We start from the raw sequence: 25,470 nt of genomic DNA, 5'->3' as shown, positions 1-25,470 counted from the left end.
GCTGACATCTGGGGGCTTCTGTCTTAACTGTCCCTTGTCAGTGATAGGGACAAATGCCTTGTGGTTAGTTGTCTTATTTTAGGATATTTTGCAGAAGTCACTTCTGCAAAGGCTGCAAAGCAGAATGTTAGTGCGGTCCTGTCTAAGGTGCAAAGCAGGATGGTAGTGCTGTTTTATTTTAGCTGTCCTGACTCCATATTTTCTTGTTGGGGATCCTGGCCCTCACTACCTAACTGTCCAACTAACTCCTAACAATAATAGTCCCTAATTCCTACGGGTGTAACGAGGACTGAGTCCTCACAGAACAGAGCATGGTAATATTAAACGCTCAATATCCTAGCCTTTGTTGTTCTTCAGGTGTATTTCCTATTCTTGAGCTTTTATTCACATTTTTTACTTGCACTGTAACCAAAGGAAAACCAAGAGCTGTCAGTGTCTATAATGTAGTGAGGCCTAATGCCCACGTACAGATCAGGCACACCAGTGATATCCCCTGGAAACCTACTGTCTTGATGACCCAAGGGACACTTGAGAGGCAGAATGATGACAATGAGCATTGCTTACTGCACCACGGTGAAAATTCCTCTTGAATACGAAGGGCAGATGGGCTGCCCCACCCTCTCAACGTGAGGTCAGAAAGTCTCTGCACATCTGCGTCCTTATCTGTGGAACAAGAATGATAACGGCACCCACCTTGTGGGGCTGAGGCAAAGATCAAATAAGTTAATACATGTAGAGTATTTAGCATAGTGTCTCGGTGTAAAAAGTCCTCGGTATAGATTTCTTGTTCATAGCCTCTGTCCTGGAGTTGAGTATTGTTGAGAGCTGTGTGTTGGGCATCCTGGGGTAGGTGCCCTCGTATTTCCTTCACCTGCCAGAAAACTCCTGGTTAGCTCCACTGGCAGAAATTCGGCGACAAACTGAGAATGCAGGGGCCCCTCTTTTTATTAGAAACAGTGGTGAGGAGAGCCCCTTCCCCCTCTCTGTGAGCATCCAGTGCAGGAAAGCCAACTCAACAGCTGGAAGAATGATCGGGCTGATACAGATACAAGAGTGACCATCTGCAACCGAAAGGGTGGCAAATTAAGGCCATGAAGTCAAAGGCTGGAGAGAGTCAAGAAATCTTTATTAATCACCAAGAAGGGGACACGACCTCCCAGTGACTCTGCCGGGAGAAAGGAGGTCAGAGCACCCACAACGGCCTTCCGGGTGGGGACTGGGAGCCAGTGGGTTGGCATGAACGTGACCGTGGCATCCCGTACTGCTGGAATGACTCACCCAGGCCAGGGCAGCCATGAGAACTAAGGCTGATGCACAGCACACTTCACAATCCTGGGGACAGAAATTTGTTCATTTCCAGGGGTCCTAGGCACCTAACTCACACGTCTATTCTTGTTCCAAGAATCCACAAGGAAAGGAATTCCACAAACTTTTCTTGTCATTTTGTACCAGTATTTTTTTTTCTTTACATCTATCCTTATGAATACCTATTCCTTCTTCAGCTCTGCTCCTGGAAAGAGAGCGAAGGTAGTTAGCATTTTCGTACAGCGTACGTGCTCTTGGTCGGAATGGCATGGCTACCCTCAGTTAATTTTCACTTAGATCTTAACCTTCTCAGCTTACTTCACTTGGACCCTGGCTAGTGAGAAGAAAGAATGCTTTGTGACCTTTCAGGCGGCTGCTTCTCCACCCTTTCCCCTGTGGTTTCGTGAACAACACGGTCCCATTCTGCAATATCCTTATTTCTGAACTTCTAACTTCTTTCCCAGCAGGGAGATGACTCATGCTAAAAGCCGGGTATTACAGCAAGGTTAACCAGGCACACCAAATGCTCATTGGATACATCCTTTCAAATGGTAACAGCTGTCCTTGCAGCCAAGGTTACATTTAGTGGAAAAAAAAAAAAATGTCCCAGCCTTGCCCCCACCTCTCTTCAATTCTGTGGCCTTTACCTCCCTGAGGTTGTAAGGAGAAAGATTTCACAAGTGAGCACAATGGTGAGTCTCAGCCCCATCCAGGCAGAGTTCTACCCGGGGGGCGCTCTGCTCCTTGAGAGGCATGACCTTGGGGTGGGCTTACAATAAACTCCCACTGGCAGAAGCCGGTGGCACACATCACATTTTCCCGCTGGGTAAAGTAGATTCCGAAAGGCAGCATAGGGAGGGGCTGCAGTGGGGGTGGGGAGGGGGTAAGGAGAACTTTCGTTAGTGTTCTCCAGATCTTTCAAACCAAGCTTTACTTTGTGCTGCCATTTCCCCCCAGATGTCCAGGCAGGAGCTCAGGCTTTGAAGCTGTTACCACTCCTGTGTGGGTGGCTTGGAGGAGGCCAAGGAACTAAAGCACTCAAGGCTGGTACAGTCGCTTGTGCAGGGATGGTGAGCCCAGCCCGCACTCACCCACTCAGCCCACCAGACACTCCTGTCTCTGCCCATGCCCTCCTCCAAAGAGTAAGAGACCTGGCAGGGCAGACACTTGGTCAGGCTACAGGAATAGAAATGGGAGGGAACCAGGTGCAGGGAGAGGAGAGAAAAGAGGCTGGTCCCCTTTGGGTGTAGTCATGGAGTGAGAAACAGTGGGGTGGGCTGGAAATATATATACAGGGGAGGAAACTCTCTTTCTTTTTTTTTAAAAGATTTTATTTATTTATTCATGAGAGACGGAGAGAGAGAGAGAGAGGCAGAGGGAGAAGCAGACTTCCCGCGGAGCAGGGAGCCCGATGCGGGACTCGATTCCAGGACTCTGGGATCATGACCTGAGCCGAAGGCAGATGCTCAACCATCTGAGCCACCCAGGCGCCCCGGGAGGAAACTTTCTTAAAGTATGCTGTGGATGATGTCTGTGGGTCACCTCTGGTTTTTAGGAAAATGGGTCAAAGATTGGAGTTACTTTGAAATTCCTTTCGGTTGCAGGACTGTGTGTGTTTGGCTGCCCATGAGGGTCCAGGCTGGGGGAAGAACACATGTGGAAGCAGATGATGGACCGGCTGGTCTCAACAGGGCAAGCCTGGGGAAGGTTTTCTACTCCCTGGGCACTGGAGTACAAGAGCCCCCATGGGAGAAAAGTAGAAGGCTGAGGGAGACATGGGGGTTTGGGGTGAACAGCGATAGTGCTAGTGAGGGGTGGCATTGGTGTACGTGCAAACATGTTTGCCATAAAGTTTATATTCCTCTGCAGGGGAGCCGGGGTCCTGGTCATCTGGCCAGTGGGCTGTGTGGGGGGGTACCTTCATGCACCACACCCTCTGGTTGTCTCTGTTCTTGGCAGTTGGAAGTGGGAGAGGCCAATGAAGAGAATACTAAAGCTTAATGTCCTTCCTATGATCAACTTTTGTTACTGGCACCTTCCTTCGGAAAAAGACACTGATTCACGACTGAACAATCCCTCCACAGAGAGAAAAAACATCCTTGCAGACTCTTAGTGGGTTTCTGTTTACAGGAATGGATGGTTTCCATAGGTTGTTCAGAAAATGGCTGAGAGAAATCAGAGCAAAAAAAGTTGATGTTTTTATTTCTGTCTCTTTCTCCCCACAGATGAGCTTGAGATTCTTGCTCTGGGCCATATGGAGTGGATATTCCAGAAGGAAATTATGTACTGCTCTCTGTTTCTACTCAACTGCTTTTCACTTTGTCAAGTGGACCCTTTGAAGCAGGCTTCTCCTTACCTCACCTTCTGACATGAATAATTGTTTAATTGCCTTTCCGTCTACACAAGATAAGGAACCATGTCTCAAAATTGTATAACTCTCTTAACTAAACAATAGCGGAACCACCCAGAGCAGTTTTCAAAGAAAGGAAAGAATTTCTTACATATGTTAAGCATTTTATTATTTTCAAAGTGCTTCATTCTGTAGTATTTTCTTAAATTGGAAAATTCATACGAAGCACTGTGTAAATTGTATCATATAACAAAGGAGCGAGATTTATAACGATTATTGATTTGATTTTCCATGTAAGAAAGTGAAGCTCAGGGAGGGGAAGGTACAGCCCCAAATCCTGACAGGCTGGGCCCACACAGTTGTCTGTCTCCTTACTCCTGTGCTCTCTCCTCTGTGTCAGGAGGCCTCTCCCAGAGAAGGCCAAGGACTACCTTGGACCAACACCAGAGGCTTCCCGGGGTTGGGGTGGGGGGCAGGAGGGTTGGAGTGGAGCCCACAGGTGTGTCTCCTGACCTGGGTTACCTCGCACCATCCCCACTGTCTCCCTCACAGGCTTCAGGCAGACACCTGCCTTTTTATCTTGTTCGGCTGCTGCCAATCACTCTTCAGCAGAGCGCTTTCCCTCAGGCTGGGGCAGAGGACTTGTTACATTCCCTCGATTTTCAAAAATACAGGTTGCTTTTTCTTTAAAAAAAAAAAAAAAGTGTCCCTAAAATAAGCTCACAACACATTTCCATATTTTTAAAAAGCTGTTAGCAAATCCTGGTGGTAGGCTATTGTCGTGATGTTTAAGTGTGTTGGAAGTCAGCCTGGGGCAGCCCCACTGGGGGGCTGAAATCACAGTGAATAGAGTTGAAGGACCCATTGGTTGAACCACCCCCCCCACCCCCCGGGGAGGCGGCACGATACACCAGCTAACCCCTTGGGGGGTGCCAGGCAGCCTGAGAGAAGGAGCTGGGCGCTGGGTGCATGTAGGGAAGGCGTCAAATGCATTTCATGTTCATCAAAGGACACAATCAAAAGAGTGAAAAGGCAACCCATGGACTCAGAGAAAATATTTGCAAATAATATATCCACCAAGGGATTCATACCTAGGATATATAAAGAACTCTTACAACTCAACAGCAACAGAAAAAACCTTGATAAAAAATGGGCAAAAGACTGGAATAGACATTTCTCCAAAAAAGGTATATGGAAGGCCAACAAGCATATGAACAGGTGCTCATTAGGGAAATGCAAATCAAAACCACAGCGAGATATCACTTCATACCCATTCCTGTGGCTATTATAAAAAATACCCCCCAAGAAGCCAGAAGGCAAGTGTTGGGGAGAAAATCGAGGAATTGGAACCCTTGTGCGCTGCTTCTGGGGCTGTCAAATAGTCCAACTGCTATGGAAAATAGGATGGCAATTCCTCAGAAAGTCAAACAGAATCCCACACAATCCAGCAATTCCACTTCTCAGTATAGACACAAAAGATTTGAAAGAGGGAACTCCAACAGATATTCGGATACCAATGTTCTCAGCAGCATGATTCACAGTAGCTAAAAGGATGGAAACAACCCAAATGTCCATCGATGATGAATGGATAAATAAAATGTGGTCTATCCATACAGTGGAATATCATCCAGCCTTAAAAAGGAAGGAAATTCTGGCATATGCTACAACATAGATCAACCTTATAAACATAGGCCAGTGAAATAAGCCAGATGCAAAACGTCAAATACTGGAGGATTTCACTCGTATGAGGGACCTAGAGTAGTCAGATTCATAGAGACAGAAAGTAGAATGGGGGTTGCCAGGGACTCAGCAGGGGTGGGGAGTTGTTGTTTACTGGAGGCAGAGTTTTAGTTTGGGGTGGTGGGAACGTTCTGGAGATGGATGGTGGTGATGGTTGCACAATAGCAGGAACATACTGAACGCCACTGAATTCTACACTAAAACATAGTTGAGATGGTAAATTTTATGTTATGTGTATTTTCTCAAAATTAAAAAAATTTAAATGGTCAAATGGAAATTTTATGTTCTGTATATTCCACTGCAATTTTGTAAAAGTTGTTCAAAAGTTAACAGAGACAGAGAGAGAGAAAGAGGACTTCAAGGGAAATGTTGAGTGGAGAGCTGAGGGGAGAGAAGGAGGCAATGAGGTGCTCTCCAGGGAGGAGAGTTCTTCACAGCTGCAGTGTGTGAGGACCACTTAAGGACCCCCTCCCAGCAGGTGCTTGGTCTGAAGGGGTCAAAGGAAGGGGTGTCTGGCCCCTTTCCCATGACCATCTCTCTATCTGATGGGTGGTCTCTCCTGACCCATGGTGGATAGTAGAAAGGACAGATAATGCCCGTCGGGGATGGTCAGGACAACGCCCCTGATTCACTTTGCTCCCACCGCCCCAAGGATAAGTGAAGACACACCCTGTGGACAGAGTTGGCAGCAGGGACACTGGCCCAGAGGTGACACAGAAGAGAAGCTTGTCTCCATCCCTTTTTCTTTTTAAAAACTCCCTTCTCGTTGATTTTCCTTCTTGTTGGACTGTATCTTCTAGTAATTCTTTCAGGTAAGTCTGTGGGTGGGACATTTTCTCTGCTCTTACATGTCCAAAAATATGTTAGTTTTCACCCTCACACCAGAAAGATAGTTTGATAGTTTGGTTGTGTAGAGAATTCTAGAACAAATTCTTACTCTAGGTGCTGATGATGAAGCGTGATGTCAGACTGTTTTACATTCTGCGATAGATGACCTGCTTCTTTTCCAGAAGATTCTAGGAGTTTTTCTTTATCCCTAATATTCTGACATTTTACTCCAATGTCAATAGGGGTGGATTTGTTTCATTTTGTTTTTAAATGTATCCTGTTTCGTCCTTCCAGATACATTCAATCTGAGGACTTCAGTTTTAGGAACTTCTTCTCTCTTATTTCTTTAACTGTTACTTCTGCTCCCTTCTTTTGATTTTTTCCTTCTGGAACTCTTAAAAGATGAGTTGAAGATCTCCTGAGTTTACAATGTGTATTCCTTACATTCCATTTCTTTATCCCTATGTGTGGCTTTCTGGGAGATTTTCCTCCCTCATTCCCCTGCATCCATTTGGATATTTGGCCCACCTACTGGGTTTTATTGATCAACAAGGAAAAATCTGAACACTGTCTACCCAGACTGCTGACAGGAAAGGTGGAAACGGCTGCCTCCTACTGTGTCCTACTCTGTTCACAGTGACGGTGGGGAGAAAGGGTCCAGCCAGGGCGGCTCTGGTCCTTCTTTCCCAAATAAGCATGATGCCCTTGTGTCTAAGCCACCCCGGCTCCTTGCTTCCAACCCCCAGGTGGGACAAATACTTGGTGCTGCCTGAACCTCTGTGGCAGGACCCTTCACACACTTCTTAGGCTGTTCTTTTTCCCTTCCATCTGATCCTTTCTTTTAGGGATTTTTCAGAGTTTCTGGTTCACCAAGAATTCCCCTTCTAGTTTTCTGAGGATTCTTACATTACATACATTTTCTATCATCTCTGAAAACCTGATCCTGGAGAAGAGGCCGTTGTGGGTGTTTTGGCCACCATCTTGAAAAAGCAAGGCTTCCGGTAAAATCTTGACAGAAGTTTGAGATGTAAAAGATAAAACAAAGCTCTGTGGCTGAAGCAAGTGTGCAGACTCCAGAAGTCAGCTTCTCTTCTCTCTCACAATGGCCTGTGGAGAGGGTGCAGAGAACACCCAGGACTCTGCAGAGCGTGGTGTGAAAAACACTCACCAACATTTATATCATGGCTTAGCAGCAGCTGCCTTGACAGTTGGCACCATGATTCCAATAGCCCGTTCCCTCCAGTAGTGACAGATCACTTTTTTCTCCATTGAGACACTTGGAACCCCTTGTGGACCTTCCTTGAAATTTCTATTTTTGGTCCTGAGAGAAAAGATCTCCATTCATTTGCAGAGAACTAACATTTTCTTTCTTTCTTTCTTTCTTTTTTTTAAAGATTTTATTTATTTATTCATGAGAGACAGAGAGGCAGAGGGAGAAGCAGGCTCCCAAGGAGCAGGGAGCCCAATGCGGGACTCGATCCCAGGACGCTGGGATCATGACCTGAGCCGAAGGCAGACGCTTAACCATCTGAGCCACCCAGGCGCCCGAGAACTAACATTTTCTGAGCTCAGGAAGTTATTATGCCATTCCTGGGTCTGTTTAATAAGCCCCAAGTTTTCTCTGATGACTTAGTAGGGGAGGGGGGTGTCTCCTACTTCGAACCTAAAATATTTCAAACATGTAGTGAATATAATGGCTCTAAGTTCCACCTATGAAGAGATGCTTTATAATTACTTGATGTGGATCTCTCCTGGCTATGGATATGACCCAGATGCAAAAGGCACATCAAGTGAGAGAGGCCACTGGTCTGCTATTGGTTGTGTACAAAGGCTTGTTCGTCTTCTTGTGTGTTACTCTGTGTAAGGCCTTCTTAGGGCCTTTGCAGTACCTTCCGTGAAGATTTATGTCACTTCACAAGTTTTACAGATTTAGACTTTCTTTTCTTTTGAGTATATGTCTATATAAGGCTGACCTAGGGGTGACAAAACCTTATCCAGATAAACTATTCAGAGGTGAAAGGTATTTTATCTCTCTAAGGAAATGAGAAATCCTCATATCTGACTAACCAGTGATTTGAATAAGAGGTTTAAACAGGAAAATCTTTTTAAAAAAATCCTTGGAAGTATCTATTATCAGACAGGCAGGCCCTTACTTTTTTCAAATAATTTTAATAAATGTTAAAAAGTCCCTTAAACTCTTTGGCCATGATTTGGAGTAAAATAGTGGATTATGGAAATGATTCTGCTTATTACCTTACTTTTCAGAGCATGTGTATACAAATAACATTTATGTACATCATAGTATGTCCACCCCTGTCTCTAATTTTTCCAAAGATTGAGATTTTTTCAGTTCCCCTGGGACCATAGAATGGATTTTTTGGCAGTATAACTGGTTGACTCTTGTTTCAAATTCAGCTAACTGGATAGTTTGTCGGTCACATAGTTATCATCCATTCCCTACCATCCTCATTCTCTACTTGGCAGCCAACCACTTTCTGCGGGGGATCCATGAGGTTGGAGGGAACCTGATTTCACCCCCATCTCCAGAGGTGGGACATGTAGTATAAGCTGAGCCAATAAGTATCTTTCATTTTTCTGGACATAGACACTGGTTACAGAGTAGGCATGTGACCTTAGGGGGCCCAATCAGAATGAATCTTCAGATTTTCCTTGAGAGGCCTGAGCAGGGAAGCTCTCTCTTCCCTTTTGGACTAGAATGAGGAAGTAGCAGCTAGGAGAGCTGCTGGAAGCCACAGAGGACCTTAAGGGAGTAAGTCTGAGAATTTGACACCAAGAAGGGCAAAGTGAAGAGCTGGAAAGAAATCAGATTCTTGGTGACATTGTTGAGCTACTAGATCAAGACTTGCCTGAAGCCAATTACTTATCTGTACCATTTTCAGTTACTTGAGCTAGCAAATTCACTTAATGGTTTGATTCATATTGAGTGAGTCTTTCTGTTACTTGCCTAATATAATTTATAGATGATGTATTGGTATACAACTTAACAGTTTACAAATCACATTATGTTACTTCATTTTCACTTCTCCACAGGGATGTTCAGAAAGGCTGTTATTCCTCTCATTTTACATGAAGAAAGGGACTGTGAAGGCATTGCCCTAGGTTACACAGATGGTTAAGTGGGAACGTCACATGAGGATAGGAATTACGTACACATTTTGAAGTGGAATTCTCAGTGTCTTTTCTGTACTTGTCAATTGAATATGGTGTTTGTTGAATGAATAATAAATTGAAGGACGGAACTGAATAGTAAAAAAGTAAAAACCTTTGTTTTAATTATTCATTCAGTTTTCCAACAAATATTTACCAAATGCTTACTACGTATTGTATTTGATTTGTATTTGTACTAGCAACTCTAGTGCAAAAGAAAAAAGAAAAAGAAGAAAATTGTTGATGTCTTTAAGATTGTTTTGCTCTTTTAAACGTTTCAGCAGTTAAGAGATTATGTATATTTAAAGTCCTGCAAAGGTTTGTGGGGGAGGATCCCTTTGTCTTAAAATCTTCTCTTTTCTGTTGCATGTATGCACGGTTGCTGCCTCGTTGACCTTGAGAATGGACTTCTCAGGTAGAAAGCCATGTGCACAGTTGTAAGTGCTCCGTGCAGTCTGAATAGCTCACAAATATTGAATTATTGTCTTCTTAATGTTAAGTCTGTCTCTGGCAGCATGTTAGGATGTCCACTCATTCAGATCTCCGGGGGACCAGTAAGATCGCATTTTACTATTTTAGTTTGTATCATAGTAGATCAAAAATCCATACTTTGCAGAGAAAGGCAATATATAGATTTGAGACCCTGTCAGAGTTTAGAGTAACAAGAAAGTAGAAGGAAGATCACCCTGTGGGGATGATCTAACTAACCAAGTAGTCAGGAAAAGAGTCTGAATTGTAATTCCCCAGGGATAGAATGTAGAACAGAATGAAGACACCAAGCAGTGCAACTCCTTCTATCTCATAGAAACCTCAAAGAAACCTAAACTCACAGAATCGGTAGCTGAAAATGTTTTCACAATTTAAAAACTCAGCAAGGGTCTGTTTCCTCTTTTCGTGTCCTGCATGAGAGCAGAGAAGAGGAGAGAAGTTCCTCTTGGATGCGTTTTGGAGGTCAGGTTTGGGAAGGGCAGCCCTGGGCAGTGGAGAAAACAAAGGCTCTCGACTGAGACTGAGCAGGGTTCAAATCCCACCTCCAACAATTCTGGCAAGTTACTTAATTCTTCTGAGTTGCCTTTCCTCACCCAGAAAACAGTGATAATATTGACCTTAACAGGGGGTTACAGCAATTAGGAACATGTATAAAGCGCCTGGCATATACCAGGCTCATAGGAGGAGATAACAGCTGTTATTTTGTACTTTTTATATAAGTAGGACAAACTTGGACTCATTAAAAAAGTGTTGTCACACTTATTTCTTGCTTTTCTTGAAAGGAAAAAAAAAAAGACGTATCTTCAGAAGTGTCCAATAGCACAGAAAGGAAAAAAGCATGAAATGAAAGAACACATGGTACTTACCAGAGAATCAACATTTCTTACTCAAAATTCAATCACGGCTGCATAATGAGGGTGGAACACTGCCCTCTTGTATCTCTCATTGCTAAATTTACTAACAGTCATCTGAAAGAATGGGGGAGGCTTTAGTTCACATCCTTGAATACCATTTGAGATGTCTCATGTTTCTGAAAATGTCCTGCAGGACCTTGTGCAAACGAACAATAAAAGAGATGGATGACTGTGGATTATTCAGAAGGTTCTCGGCATCCTTTCAGAAACTTTAAAAACCGCTTCTTAACTGTTCAGTCATAAACTTGGTGCTGTTTCCCCTTAAGTAATGTCTCTCGTCTTTGAAGTTGAGTCCATGATAGCTGTCAAAGGCACGATTTATCCCCGTTAAGGACCAAAGGAGGAAGCAAAATGGTGGGTGACTGTTGGCTCTTGCTGTCGCTCCCTGGGGTGATGGATTCTGAGCACACTGAAGGTGTGCAAGGCTAGGGTGCTGGGGGGAGGCAGCACGGAGCAGAGCCCAGAACAAGTGCAGTGGGGCAGCCTCACTGACCATGTCTGATCTATTCTAATCTGCACTGTTCTGATTAGAGAAAATAACAAGATGAAAGTTTGCAAATATTGTGAAATGGAAGTGGCAGTCTTGCGTGATACTAATACATTTGGCACAAGGTTTATGGGGAATCAAAGCCACTTAGGAATTATGAGTTCTTTTCAGCTGAAATGTGTGATAATTAACCACTTCTAATTTTTTAAGTTCTAGAATTTGAATTTTGCTTTTTTTTTTCTTTTGATAGCACATGAAGTCAATTCTGTAATATTCTAAAGGTATTTATAAAGTGTCACTGACATGTTTGAACAATCCCAAATGCTTCCCTGTACCCAGCTTCGGAAACTTGAGTGAGCTTATTGGCCACTAAGAATTAGGGAAACTGACAGTTGGAAATTCTCACTTCTCTTTCAAGGTAGAAGAATTCTCCAACCTTGCACTTTCTATGTCTCACTCCTTTTACGTCCTGAATTTGGTAATAATTATGTACACTGCTATATCATTTAATACTTTTCAGCACATGTTTATTTACAACAGAACAAGCAGAGGAATTTCCTTATTTTCACTTTTTGGAGGGAAAATATTGATGTTCAAAGAAATTAACCAACTTGGATAATGATCAGCTTATAGAATCATTGAGTCTAGAGGTGAAACCACACATATTAGATACAAGTTGCAAAGTAAGTTTGATGTAAATCCAATTTTTAAATGTCAAAAATGACATTATAAATATTTTGAAAGAAAATGAAAAAGATTATTGTTATCATTTAAGAACTTTATGACTTCCAGGACAAAAGTTATAATGGAAAGTATTGTTAGGTTTGAGTACTTAAAAACACACATGTGCAGGGACACGTGGGTGACTCAGTTGATTAAGCATCCGACTCATGATTTCGGCTCAGGTCATGATCTCAGCTCAGGTCATGATCTCATGGGTCCTGAAATCAAGCCCCGCATCCAGGCTCTGCACTCAGTGGGGACTCTGCTGGAGATTCTCTCTCTGCCTCTCCCCCCACTCTTGCACATGCCTGCTTGTGCTCTCTCTCTGTCTCTCTCTCAAATAAATAAATAAATCTTTAAAAGAAAAAAAAAGAAGGATCTCCCAGGTGGCTCAGTTGGTTAAGCGTCTGCCTTCAGCTCAGGTCATGATCCCAGGGTCTTGGGATCGAGTCCCACATCAGGCTCCCTGCTCTGCGGGGAGTCTGCTTCCCCCCCTCCCCCCCCCCCCCCCCCGCTTGTGCTCTCTCTCTCTCTCTTGCTATCTCTCTCTCTGTCAAATAAATAAATAAAATCTTTTTAAAAAATAAGAAAATAAAGAAGAAAAGAAAAAAAACTTTATTTTACAAATGAGGACACCGAGGCAGAAAGAGGGAAGACCTTGCCCAAAGTCACACAATTGGGAAGGCAGAGTCTGGGTTCAAAGCCAGGTTCTGTGGCTCCAGACTGCCTCATCTTAACTACGAACCCTGCTATACTAGGTGGAAAAGTGTGCTTTGTGTGCTCACTTCACATGGTGAAAGCTTGGCGGGGTGGGGGATGCACATTGACCAGCTTTCAGTGTTTATCTCTGGGTGGGAGGATTATGGCGAAAAGCTTCTGTTTATTAATTAAAAAAATTAAATCCAATATATTCTGATTTTTTCTGCACTTCACACATATCACTGGGTGGTAATGAATTACAAGGTTTGCAAAGTTGTCAGAAAGGGTGAGGAAATACTCATTCTCCCCCTTGTTCTGCTGCTTTGGTAATTTACAGGCTAAAATAGGATTAAGGAAAACCAGCTCAGCTTCCCGAACCTCCGTCTCTGCTAAACCCTTGATTGTAAAGCCTCACAAACGCACAAAATGTGGTGTGTTGTTTTTTTTTTTTTTAATTTTATTTCTTTCTGAACATTCTGTGCCTGTCATTTTTTTCTTCTAAAAGGATTACTGAGCTGAGCCCAGCATTCCAAAGTCCTGACGTTCAGACCAGGAGCTTGGCCCCTCTTCTCACTGCTGTCAGCCCAGCATTGCCAAGATCCTTGTTATTTCTGCTCTGTGTTTTCTCACAATCCCAGAGGATTTTGGTGAGAGGAAAAGTCTCTCTCTCTCTCTTTTTTTTTTTTTCTGATTCAAATGATTCTGGCTTTTGAGATTGTAACAAATATCCAGGGGCCTAGAAATAGTACAGTGTTTCCCGGTATTAGATCTTTAAAAGAGAGAGAACACACTAGGGGTGGCTTTTTCGAAATCTGTGTCAGCTTTATCAACTTGAAGGTGGGCCTGATCAGATTCCTCCAGTAACACCAGTTTTGTGACTGGTGATTCTGAGGGTGGATATAATTCTCTGGGGTTGACCCAATGCCCTGCCCTGTACAGAGTGCTTTGCCCACACTATTCTACTGACCACTCCTAACAGGAATGGGAGGGAGATAAGAGCATCCCCACTTCTTGCAGGGTTCTGTGGTCTAGTCCCTCCTGTGCAATCAGAGCTCAGAAGTGGAAGAGCCAGGATCTTAACCCTGGTCTGTCCAAGTTCAAAGTCTGTCCCTGACCATCTAGGTCAGAGTCTAAGACTAGAGGGAACTGTCAACGAATGAGGTTGAGGGTCCACTTTTCATTCCCTCACCCACCGTAGAAAGCACCAAGGCCACAGGGCTCACCCAATGTTCATGGAATGAAATGAATGAATGACTGGGTGAACAGAACCACCACCATCTTGCCAAAGAATGTGGAAAATGGACATTAAGTACTTTTTTTTATTCGAGAGAGGGACTTGGGGGATGGAGGGTCTGGGTTTGGGAGGTGGCTTTTATTCTCTTGTGGTCTGGAGTCTCGTACATGGAGGTGGGGGGTCCTCTAAGCTCTGGAGGGTAGAGGGGCCCAGTGTTGCCTGGAGAACAGGGCGCCGCACCAGAGAGGAACCCCTGACTCTAGATGCCACCAGGCTGCGGAGCAGGGACTGGTACTGTTTCTCTGTAAGGGGCTAGACAGTAAATATTTTAGGTTCGAGGGCCAGACAGTCTCGATGGCAACTCTTGCAGTGGTGTGTCAGCAAATGAGTGTGTCTGTGTTCAATAAAACTTTATTTATAGACACTGAACTTTGACCTTCGTATAATTTGTATGTATCACGAAATATTACTCATCTTATGATTTTTTCCAATTATTTAAAAAAAAATATTCTTAATCACAAGTGTACAGAAACAGGTGTCAGGCAGGACTCGGCCTGGGGACCGAAGTTCGCCCATCTAGCTCAAGAGTCAAAGCCAACGGGAGGAGTGAACCTTTCCATCTAGGATGTGAGCTCAGCCATCTGGGGGAGGATGGGGTTTATGAAGAGTGCTCCTCTGTTGTACCATCTGTGTAAGTTTGGGCAAACAACTGGAGCTCTTTGCGTGCCTCTATTTCTCCTTCCATAAAATATGAATGTGAAGGGGCGCCTGGGTGGCTCAGTCGGTTAAGCATCTGCCTTCGGCTCAGGTCATGATCTCAGGGTCCTGGGATCGAGCCCTGCATCGGGCTCCCTGCTCAGGGGCAAGCCTGCTTCTCCCTCTCCCTCTGTGATCTTTTTCGCTTTCACTCTCTCAAATAAATAAATAAAATCTTTAAAAAAATACCAATGTGGAATATGAATAGTCCCTAGCTTGGAAGATTAAATGAGATAATCCTTTGAAGGCACTTAGAACAGAGAAGTCCTCACTGACTGCTAGCCATCATCATGATGGCTGAGGTCACGGCTGATGCTGTAATGAATGCAGGTGGATGCGAAATCCCAACAACGGCTTGGCATATTTGTTTCTTCCAGGGAGCAGCAGTGATTTGGAAGGTATTATGGGGTTCACTGGGTCCATCTCCTGGCCCTCCCAGTCTGCTCACTTTGGAGTAGAAGTGTTCAGAGTTTGGTGGGCTCTCAGGCCTTCTAGTGCAACCTCCCATCCCAGGTGGGAATCTTTTCTCCGGCCACCATTACAGAATCAGCTTTTCAACTGCATCCAACCCTGTTCAAAGTTCTGGAGATGCCCTTGGTTGTCTCCTGTGTCTAACCAACCCTTCTCTTCCTGGACTTCAACACCCTCCATCCGGACGCTGTCCCCCACATCTGGCTGTCCTCATGTCCTCCTTCTTTCTTCTCTGTGTTTTCTTCCATCCTCTCTCCCAGCAGTTAGTAAACACTTGTAGCCGGCTTGATTTGAGGTCCCTGGAGGCGGTGAACAGGTCCTCGGCATCTTCACGTCCCAGGCACTTAGCGCACACAAGGATCTAACTAGCTTTCGGAGAATGGCGTTGCACCTTTGTCCTTATACGTGGTTCTCAGTAGACCTGCTCTTCTCCAGTCATTGGCACTAAACGCTCCCTGTGGTAGCTGCTACAACATCCTAACCCACGTTCTCCTCAGTGCCCTGACAGCAATCACAGAGCTTTAACCAAAGGGCCAAAGAACGTAGCAGGACTGGCCTGGGGAGGCTTCCCTGTGAACTCTGCTACCAAGAGGGAGTGTTTATTTGGGCAGAAAGGAAGCAGTGAACTCAGAGAATAACACAGCCAGAGCCCAATGAGGTAAGCACAGAGGGAAAGAAATAAAATTTTCCATTCTAGTTCAGCCATGACTAAAGTTGTCAGGAATCAGTGCAATAACGACGAATTTGAACTGATTTGCATGGGTAAATCTCTTTGCAAATCTGGGCTTTTATTTTCCCATATGTTCCTACTTTAGCTTTCATAAGACTTCAGCAGATATAATCGCGGAAAAAATGATCTGAAGCATGTTCAGTATATTTTGGTTCATTTATTTAACAAACACTCAATAGTACATATTATGTGTCAGGTACCATTCTAAGAATTTTATATATAACCACAACATGATGCTGCCTCTCATTCATTTATTCATTCGTCAATAAAAATAAATTGGATATATTCTGTGGAACCACATTGTGCTAGGAATAAAAAGGCACAAGATACAGTCACCGCCCCCCCTTGGTTTTAGTGGGAGAGACAAACAAGTAAATCAATAACACACCACCTGTAATTAGGGTGTACACAGCATATATCATTTGTCCTGGGGACTGGGAGGAAGGGCATGTAACTTAGCCCTGAGGAGGTGATGTTCAAACTGTGTCTTCAAAAGTGAATGAGGGTCTGGGAAGGGAGGAGGGCCAGTGGAGCAGAAACTGCCTATGCGCAGCTTTGAGGAAAGTCAGCCCACACCTTCAGGGAGCTCTGAGCCGTATTCCACAAGCTTACAGCAAAGTATCTGAGGTTGAGGAGGGGTCTCAGTCTGCCCGGACTGCCATAACAAAATACTGAAGATTGGAGGCTTAGCTAGAAATTTATTTTCTCACAGCTCTGGAGGCTGGAAGCCCAAGATCAAGGTGTGAGCAGTTGAGGTTTCTCCTGAAGTCTGTCCCTTTGGCTTATAGATGGCTGTCTTCTAGCCATGTCCCCACCTGGTCGTCCTTTTGTGTAAGCATGTCTGGTGTCTCTTCCTCTACTTAGAGTGGCATCAGTTGTATTGGATTAGGGCCCACCCTAATGGCCTCATTTTAACTTATTCACCTCTTTAAAGATCCTGTCTCCAAATACAGTCACATTCTGTGGTACTGGGGGCTAAGGCTTCAGCATGTGACTTTGGGGGATGGGGAGGCATAATCCATCCATAAGCCACGAAGAGGAGGGATCGAGGGGGCTGAGGCTGACATGGCGGCTGCTGGAATAGTCCAGGGGAAAAGTGATGGAAGGCAAAGTGAGCAACAGGCATGAGGATAGGAAGAAGGCGATAGATCCCTGAGGTTTGTGGAGGGCGCCCCTGCACACGGAGGCGCCAGCTGGCTGGGGTGGAGGGACAGCGGGGGAGGGCGTGGGTGGAGGGAGGAAGCGAGAGGGTGAGTCTAGGATGACGTTGAAATTCTGAACAGAAGGATGGGGATGCCTCCCTGGAAGGAGGAACAGGGGATAGGGAGCACATCTGGAGGTGGGAGGAAAACAGTGAGTTAAAGATGCCAGTGGAAAATCACAGGGAGAGGTTAGCCAGCAGTTGGGTCCATTGGTCTGAGAATCTGAAAAGAGGCTGGCCCGGAGCTTGAGATTTGAGGTCATTGGAGCCAAGGATTTAAACAGAGTCATCCAGGGAAAGGGAAAATAGTCAAGGACAGAACTCTGGGACTCGGAAAAAAGGAGTGGCCTGAGATGCGGGGGGAAGACCAGGGGAAGCCAGAGAGCTGGCGCTGATTTAATGAGGGTCTATGTGCCGAGTGCTGTGCTGGATGCCATCTCCTTCTACTGGTACGGAAGTCCCCTGATGTAGGCATAGAGCAGAAACTGAAATAGCACAGACGATGTGCCAGGCACTCTTTGGAGTACTTTGCAGTAGCTCATTAAATCCTCACAAAGCCCTGCTATTTATACACGAGGACACTGAAGCACGTAGGAGTGATGTGCTCAAGATCCCAGAGTAGACTGCAACTCGGGCCCAGCTGATAAGGCACCCAAGTCTGAGCTCCCAGCCATGGTGCTCTTCTGCCTCACCCTACACTGCACCAATTTTAGAGATGAGAAAGTTAAGGATCAGAGAGGTTAAGAAATTTGCTCAAGGTGACATGGCTAGTAAGTGTCAGAGTCTGGTTTTAAACTAAAATGTTTGCACTTTTTGCTATACTGTGCACCTTCTTCACAAACTAAGGGAAGAGGGAATTGCAGGGACAAGCGTTATCTAGTGAGAATGGAACAGAAGGTGTCTCACATCTGGCCACACATAGGCACTGCAGTCAGTTTCAGTGGTGTGATGAGGCAGAAGGTGTAAAGTCTTGAAGAGTGGATGACAGGCAAGGAATTTAAATTATGCTTTCAGGAAGTTTGACTCTCAAGATAAGAAGGGAGACGGGAAAGTAGCTAAAAAGAAAAGTGGGATGTAAAAATGTTTAAAAATTATCTTTTGGTTAAGAGGGAGAAACCTGCAGGTATTGGCATGCTGACAGGAAATCCAAGAATGGGGGTAGAGGTAGTGGAGCACTGGTTCTCAGTCTGCTGTGAGTTTGGTTAATGTGAATCAGGTTCTCTAACTTTGGACTTCCACTGAGAAATTGAGCCGATAAGCTGGTGATGTTGCCAAAGCACAGCCACCCCAGTGGGGGCACATGGGGATGGTCCACATCTTTACTTTGCCTAGCTTTAACTGCAGACATAGCCACAGACTTGTCAATGGGTGACTGTTCTGCTATAAAAAGTCTCCAAATCTGAACACTAACATCACAGCTAACCTGTTAGTTTCACTTGTAATCTAAGACATACAAACGTAAATACCAGGAGGTACCATACACCCAGTACCGAAGATTTAAAACCATGAGAATTCCCTGCTGGTGAATAGACAATCTGGTACAATTCTTTTGGAAAATAATGGTGCGTGTTTCAATAACCTTAAAACATTTTCATATCACTTGTCTCAGTAATTCCATTTCCAAGACTCTGGATACAGAAACAAGCTAAAGTGCAAAGATGTTCACTACAGCGTTGTTTACAATAAGGAAAACTTGGGAACAGTTTGAGTAGTCATGAGTAAAGACATGTCCACACAAACAGTAATAATTCCTCTTGATGGGGGCGCCTGGGTGGCTCAGTCGTTAAGCGTCTGCCTTCCGCTTATGTTGCGATCCCAGGGTCCTGGGATCGAGTCCTGCTTCGGGCTCCCTGCTCAGCGGGAAGCCTGCTTCTCCCTCTCCCGCTCCCCCTGCTTGTGTTCCCTCTCTCACTCTCTCTCTCTCTGTCAAATAAATAAATAAAATCTTAAAAAAAATAAATCCTCTTGATGGAAAATAACCTAATGGCTTCAAATACTACATACAAAGACAATTTTTGATACTTGATATACATATGGTGTTAAGTGAGAAAAGCAGAATAACAATTCTACAGTATGTACACAATATAAACAAGCCAACAGTATAAAAAAGACTGAAAGTATCTTCACTCGCAGTGATTATGTTTGTTTGGTTGGGTCTTTGATAACGAAAAAGATACTGAACAGGAAAAGATCTCTATAGCTCTCCACTGATTAGCAACGGCTGACATTACAATGAATTTTTTTTTTCCCGTTCACTTTTTCATACTATTCTTTGGCATTTTGGTAGTGCATAAATTATCCATAAAGAAATGCAGGTGTTTTACTGAAAATGCATCAAATGAAAACTCTAGATAACACACTAGGAAAGCATCTTTAGAATGTTTTTATTATGCTTGACACCATTTTTCTGTATAAAACAATACACACTCATTTGGAAAATGTAGAAAAATTGTAAATCAGAGAACTATGAAGAAGCAAAGAAAAATTTCATTTAATCCTTCTATTTAGATAATAAATGTTGATATTTTACTTTATAAAGGAAACAGCTTTTGGTGGGAGAAACTGCTATGTTCATCTAAACAAATTGCATATAACTGTGACATAAAGCTCTTATGCTACATTTTACCCCTCAACAAAGCCAAATCATCCACAAACAGCATGGGTTTAAGGATGATCAACAATGTTGAGCTTAGTCTATGTGGGTCTGGGTGGGGTTCTGCAGTGGACCTGCCCTCATTAACCTTACTAATCAGAAAAGCAACTTCTGTAGCTGTTGCCCTTGTTGAGTAAATCAGAGACTTGCTATAAGCAAAATACAGCTAGAATTCATCAGTAAGTCTGGACGTGGTGCCAGAGGACCAGCTGGGCTGATCCCGGCGTTCTTCCCTGTTACTTGAGGATAGGACCAGCCTCTTGTAAACCTCAAAAATTAAACCAGGAAGGTTATCAAGCAGTAGGTGAGTTTATTCTGGCATAGTGAGGAATTGCAATTCGGGACAAGCAAACTATGGCAAACCATGGGCAAGTACAGAGAACAAGGGAGAGGGACTTGCTTTCACAGAGGAAAGGAGGGGATTGGGAGGGGTGTTTTTGAATGACAGTTCACTGGAGGAAATAAAAAAAACGTTCATTAGAGGAGAGTGAGAGTTTGGGGTTGTGGTGTCTTCTCATTGGCTGGGTTTGTTGCCAGGCAAGGAGAAAATCTTACTTCCTCCTGCCACGGTATGGAAAGTAAGTGTCTTCCTGATGGGGCATATAAAGTAATAAATGGTATGAGTGGTACCTGTAGAAGAGCTCCCCCTTCCAGTTTTCCTGACCCCATTTTGAATGAGGTTTTCCTTTACTCATTTTCACTGTCTCTACTCCCCTTAATCTTCAGCAAACTGCTGGCCCTAGAATATAGCAGGTGCTCAATAAACATTTATGGAAGTAAACTAAAGGCTTGGGCTCAAATTCTTACCCTATCACCTATCAGCTAGATGCTCCTATCCATTTCTTTGGTTTTAACCCCTGTCTTTGAGCTCATCAGTTTCAAATTTCAATTATTAACCTTGTCTTCTCTCCAAAACTCCAGACCCAGCTAATTAGCTGCCTCCTGCACTTTTCCACTTGGTTGGTCCGTAAGTGGCTCAAAATCTATATCATCTGTATCAGTACCCCAGTGAGACACTAAATGTCTCTCTCTGCTCCTTTGTCCTTCTCTTCCTTCTTCCATTTATTTGCTCATAAAATCCTGCTGGATTCTAGTTCAAAAATCTCCCAAATTCATCCTGTTATCTCCGTCCCCACAGCTGCTGTGTGAATTAGTTCAGACTCTCATTATATCTTACCTGGATTGTTACATCAGTCTCCTACCTAGTCTCTTTTCCTCCAATCTTCCTGTTTTAAAACATCTTCTACGTGACCATAACCAAAGGTGTCTCTCCAGGCTCAGGCATAATTATATCACATCCTTCCTTCAAAACATTCAAGAATGTTCAAGAATCTAAATTCTCAGACAACTCAGAGAGCCTATCACAATCTGGCTCCAACTTCCCTTTCTGGCCTCATCTCTTATAAAACTCACCCCTCTCACCCTAAATAGGCCTTGTCTGTTTTAGCCATACAGAATTCCCATTCTTCCCCCAATAGACCATACTTTCTCCCTTTGCATAGATTAATCCAGGATCTTCTCTCCCAGCTTCTTATCCATGATGTTCCTTCACCTGGGAGCTCCTATCTTGTATTCAAAGTCCAGCCTACTTGTCACCTCTTCTGAGAACCCTTCCTAGGGCCTCCCAGGTAGAGCCAACCACTCCCTTGACCCTGCTCTCATAGTACGTAGTCAGCATACCTATTATATCACTCCTCTTGATCTCTTTGGGAGCAAGAATGAATGCCCCAGTAGAGTGTGATGGTCTACAGCTGGTGCCATGTCTGTCCCTGTGAACACAACCCCAGCCTCTGGGTGTCGCCTAGAGCCTCAGCCACTCCACACCTATCCTCTGCGCAGTGGTCCGCAGGCTTCACTTTGTGAGAGAAGCCCCCTGGGCGCTTGTTTCACGGGCACATTCTCCCTTCCTCCCCACAAAAGACTGATTGAGTCATGGTCAATGCATCTTGGGTGAATTAGATTTGTTCAGAGAGACTCAGCAATGGGGACTGATCCTGGGGCAAAGGGACCCATGTCTGGAGAAGGGAGTGAATGGAGTTCATATATATTCTGGGATTGCAACAAGATCTGACAGAAAGGCTCTTCACTCAACTTGATTAAACCTATGCGGGGGTCCATGCTGTGTGCACGCAAGGATGAATTAAAAATATCCTCTAAGTTCTAGTCAACTTTTAGGATCCAGTTTTGTGTCCTAATTACTGTACTTCAGGAAGCCTCCCCAGCTCCTCAAAACTGGGCTGACTTGTCCCCCCATAAATCCAGGTTTATCCTCAGCAGAGCTTTATATTCAGTGCATGGCAGCTGCTGAAATGTTGTCTACCCTCTATAACCACACTGTAAGTTAGGCAAGGACAGGGCCTGTGCTTAGTCATCCTAGTCTGCTCAGAATTTACCTACTGGCGGCTCCTAGTAGCTATTTCAGAAACAGTTGTTTAAATCGAATGAAATAGCCCTTTCACACCTCAGGAGACCGAGCGCATTCAGTATGCCCATAGAATGAGTACATAGCCGGCACTCCAGCATCTATCGACTGACTCAACACACAAACATATTGGGGGCACTGGGGAGCTCAGCCTATGCGGTGGAGGGTGGAGGCGGGCGAGAGGCAGGAATGCCGGGTCCCTTCCGTGGTCCCCACTATTCTGTGTACTGAGGCCGGTGGCCCACGTGCAGGAGAAGCAAGCCGAGGCAAAGAGATGAAATCCACGGTGGACTCACGAAGGCTTTATGGAAAAGTGACATGATTTTCAGTGGAGTTTCCACATGGAAACGGATCCAGGGAGAGGAGCGAAAATGCAGGGTATGGTGTGGAGGAAAAAAAAAGAAAAGAAAAGTTAAAACAAGCTGGGAGGCCGTGGTGGGTAACCGACTCCACATCGGGGTGCAGAAGTCCGCACGGCCGGCAGACCCCTGGGCCCCAGGCGGGGAGAGCCGGGGAGAGGGACGTGCCCCGCTCGCATCGGTCCGCAGAGGTGCGGGGTCTAGCGCGCGGGTGTTTGCTCCCCTCTCCCCCAGGCCAAGCGCAGCAGTCCCCCGGGCCGACCGTCCCCACCCCGGCCCCGGCGGTGTCGGCCAGGCGGGGGCGGGCCCGGGCCCGGGTGTGGAGCCGCGGACCCAAGGGGGATGAGTAACCCTCGGCGGCGAGCAGGCGCGGCAAGCCCCGAGCGTGCCAAGTTCCAGCCCGACGCGAGCTCGGCCCGGAGCATCCGGGGTCGTGCCCGAGGCCCGGGAGGGGCGGGCGGCCGCACCCAGGGCGGATAAAAGGGCGGCGCGGCGCGGCACCCGCTTCCTCCACGCCGGGCCTGCGGCGCTGCTCGCGGGCGGGCACCCGACGCCAGAGGCCGGCGCGCGAGGCCCTGGGCACCGCGGGCAGGGGCATGGCGGAGGTGGCGCGCGCGCCGGCCGCGAGGCCGAGCCTGACCTCCATCTCGTCGGGGGAGCTGCGCAGCCTGTGGACGTGCGACTGCGAGCTGGCCCTGCTGCCGCTGGCCCAGCTGCTGCGCCTGCAGCCCGGCGCCTTCCAGCTGCGCGGCGACCAGCTCGTGGTGTCCGGCCCCGGGGGACCCGCGGCGGCGCGCGGCGGCTTCAACGTCTTCGGCGACGGCCGCGTGCGCCTCGACGGGCAGCTCTACCGCCTCAGCAGCTACATCAAGAGGTGGGTGGCCTCGCCGGGTCCCCGCAGAGGCCTCCACCCCGCTGTCGTCCCCGGGAGCCCCGCGTGGCCCCGGCTTCCCGCCACCCCCCTCACCTCCTCCGCGTCCCCGCCGCCGGGCCCCCCCCGCCCCCCTTCATGCCACTTCTAGGTTTGCCTCATTGCTAACGTCACCTGGAGGTGCACAGCTCCCCCAGCCCTGGCCTTTTCTGCCCTTTGCACTGACATCTTGCAGCTGCCGCTTGAAGTCGCCCAGGAGGGCATCAGGGCAGGCGCGTGGCGTAGGGCTGGGTGGGGAGCTCGTAACCGGCGGGTGATTTTCCCTTTCTGGCTCCGTAACTGGGTCAGATGAGCTCAAACGGAGACACACCCTTCAGGGGGTGTTTGCAGAGGAGAGACTCACGCCCTGGCTTTGGATTTGTGGGGAGGGGAGAGAGGCTGCTCAATTCTGTGTATTACTGGCTTGATCCAGTGAGGAGACCCAGTGGACAAGCGTGCAAAAGTTCAAAGTTTCCCGTCTTTGGCGTGCCTTCGTTTTCAAAAAATAATGAAATAAACCATGTCTGAGAAAGGAACAAAGCCTGGTATGAAGTCCAACCCAGGGCCATGTGGGCTGTGATGTGGGCAGGCGGGTTCTGGCAAAATAGGTCCAATGAGGGTAGCTTCCAGGATCCTGGCGCAGAGCTGGACCCAAACTTAATTTGATGGCGTGTGTCCAGGATGCTTAGCTGCTGTGGCCAAAGCGTCAGAAGCATTTCTTAGCAAACTTGCAGCCAGCAGGCTGTAGTCCATCTGAAGCAGGCTTTGATCATCATGGGATAAAGGAAGAGGGAGCTTCATGCCTGATTCTACATGGCCTCATGCCTTGCAGAGGTCATCCTGTACTTGTGTGTGTGTGGGTATGTGTGGGGGGATGTCTTATACTTGTGCTGTGGAACGAACTGAGCTTCGGGAAGCGGGCAATGCAGTCTAGAGTTTGAATCAGAGCTGTGTAAGCTTGCCAGCTCTGCAGATATAAAGTCTTCGCTACTGGGAACGACAGCAGTGCCGTGGTACCCTGTAGGTGGGCTGGAACCAAAAAGGGCAAGCAAACGAAATGAGATATTTAAAATGCCTTCTTCAAGGCTGCTGGGAAAAACATTGCTTTTCCACACAAAGATAGTGAGGGCTTTGAATGCCTGAAAAACCATTCTGCCGCAAGAATTTCTCCCTTTCTTAGTGAAGAAAGTGCCCCCTCCGCATAAGCAGGGGATGATGGGAGGAACTGAGTTAGAAATCATATTTGCAAAGATTAAAAAAAAAGTTAACCATTGTATTTGAAAACAGAGTATGAAAAATTAAAATGTCCAAAATTAATTGAAGCCATAGGTTAGGCTTTTGACAGAGCCAGCTCCCTCAATCTTAGCAAGCAGTGCGGCAAAATTGAAAATGATGTCGAAGTCTGGTTATTAAATTCTCGCTTTGAACACCTCCTACACAAAAGACTATTAAACAGCAGTGGTCCCCTGGCAGTTTAGAGTCCAAAATAAACAATGACCAGACCAGAATGCAGTGAGGATGCAACAACAAGCTTCTCATTGTCAAAGGGGTTGAGTGAGGGCCTTTGGACCCTGGGACATAGCAAGGAGCATCTGAGACTAATCTGGGTGATAGAAGGAACGATCTTTCTCTCAGGGGACAATGCCGCGGCAGGGGAAGTAGGCTTTTGTAGGTGGGTGTAGAGTCCTGAAGGGTGACCCTGATCTGGATGGAGAGAGCCTTCTAGAAGGGAGGAAAGACTGTGTTGAGGGCAGCAGTGAGAGGTTTTGTCTTCATGGATCAGAAAGTGAGAGCACAGTCAGAATGCAGACATCAAAGTTGCTTCCTTAGATCTGCCAAATTTACCCAGTTGATTTGGCTTTGGGGATAGCATACAGCTTCCTCTCTCAGAACATTGCTCCAAGGCAGTGATTCATTCCCTCCATCCCTCCCTTCCTTCTCTTTCCTCCTCCCTCTCTCCCTTCCTCCCTTCCTTCTTTCCTTCCTTCCTTCCTTCCTTCCTTCCTTCCTTCCTTCCTTCCTTCCTTCCTT

The 25,470-nt window shown here is 46.0% G+C and overlaps 1 protein-coding gene across 1 annotated transcript in view; it reads left to right on the top strand.

The window, feature by feature from the left end:
* Positions 1–23,060: 23,060 nt before the first annotated feature.
* The window catches only part of MEDAG (mesenteric estrogen dependent adipogenesis), a 17,217-nt gene continuing 14,807 nt past the window's right edge, over positions 23,061–25,470 (top strand). Inside the window, exon 1 of the mRNA XM_035003599.1 lies at positions 23,061–23,403. Coding sequence (XP_034859490.1) covers positions 23,126–23,403 — 278 coding nt within the window. The 5' untranslated portion in view covers positions 23,061–23,125. The remainder of the gene's footprint in view (positions 23,404–25,470) is intronic.

The sequence above is a fragment of the Mirounga leonina genome, unplaced genomic scaffold (genome assembly GCF_011800145.1).
Source record: "Mirounga leonina isolate KUSES-001 unplaced genomic scaffold, KU_Mleo_1.0 Mir_127, whole genome shotgun sequence".
NCBI classification, from domain to species: Eukaryota; Metazoa; Chordata; class Mammalia; order Carnivora; family Phocidae; genus Mirounga; species Mirounga leonina.
This window is presented reverse-complemented; position numbering and strand designations above follow the sequence as displayed.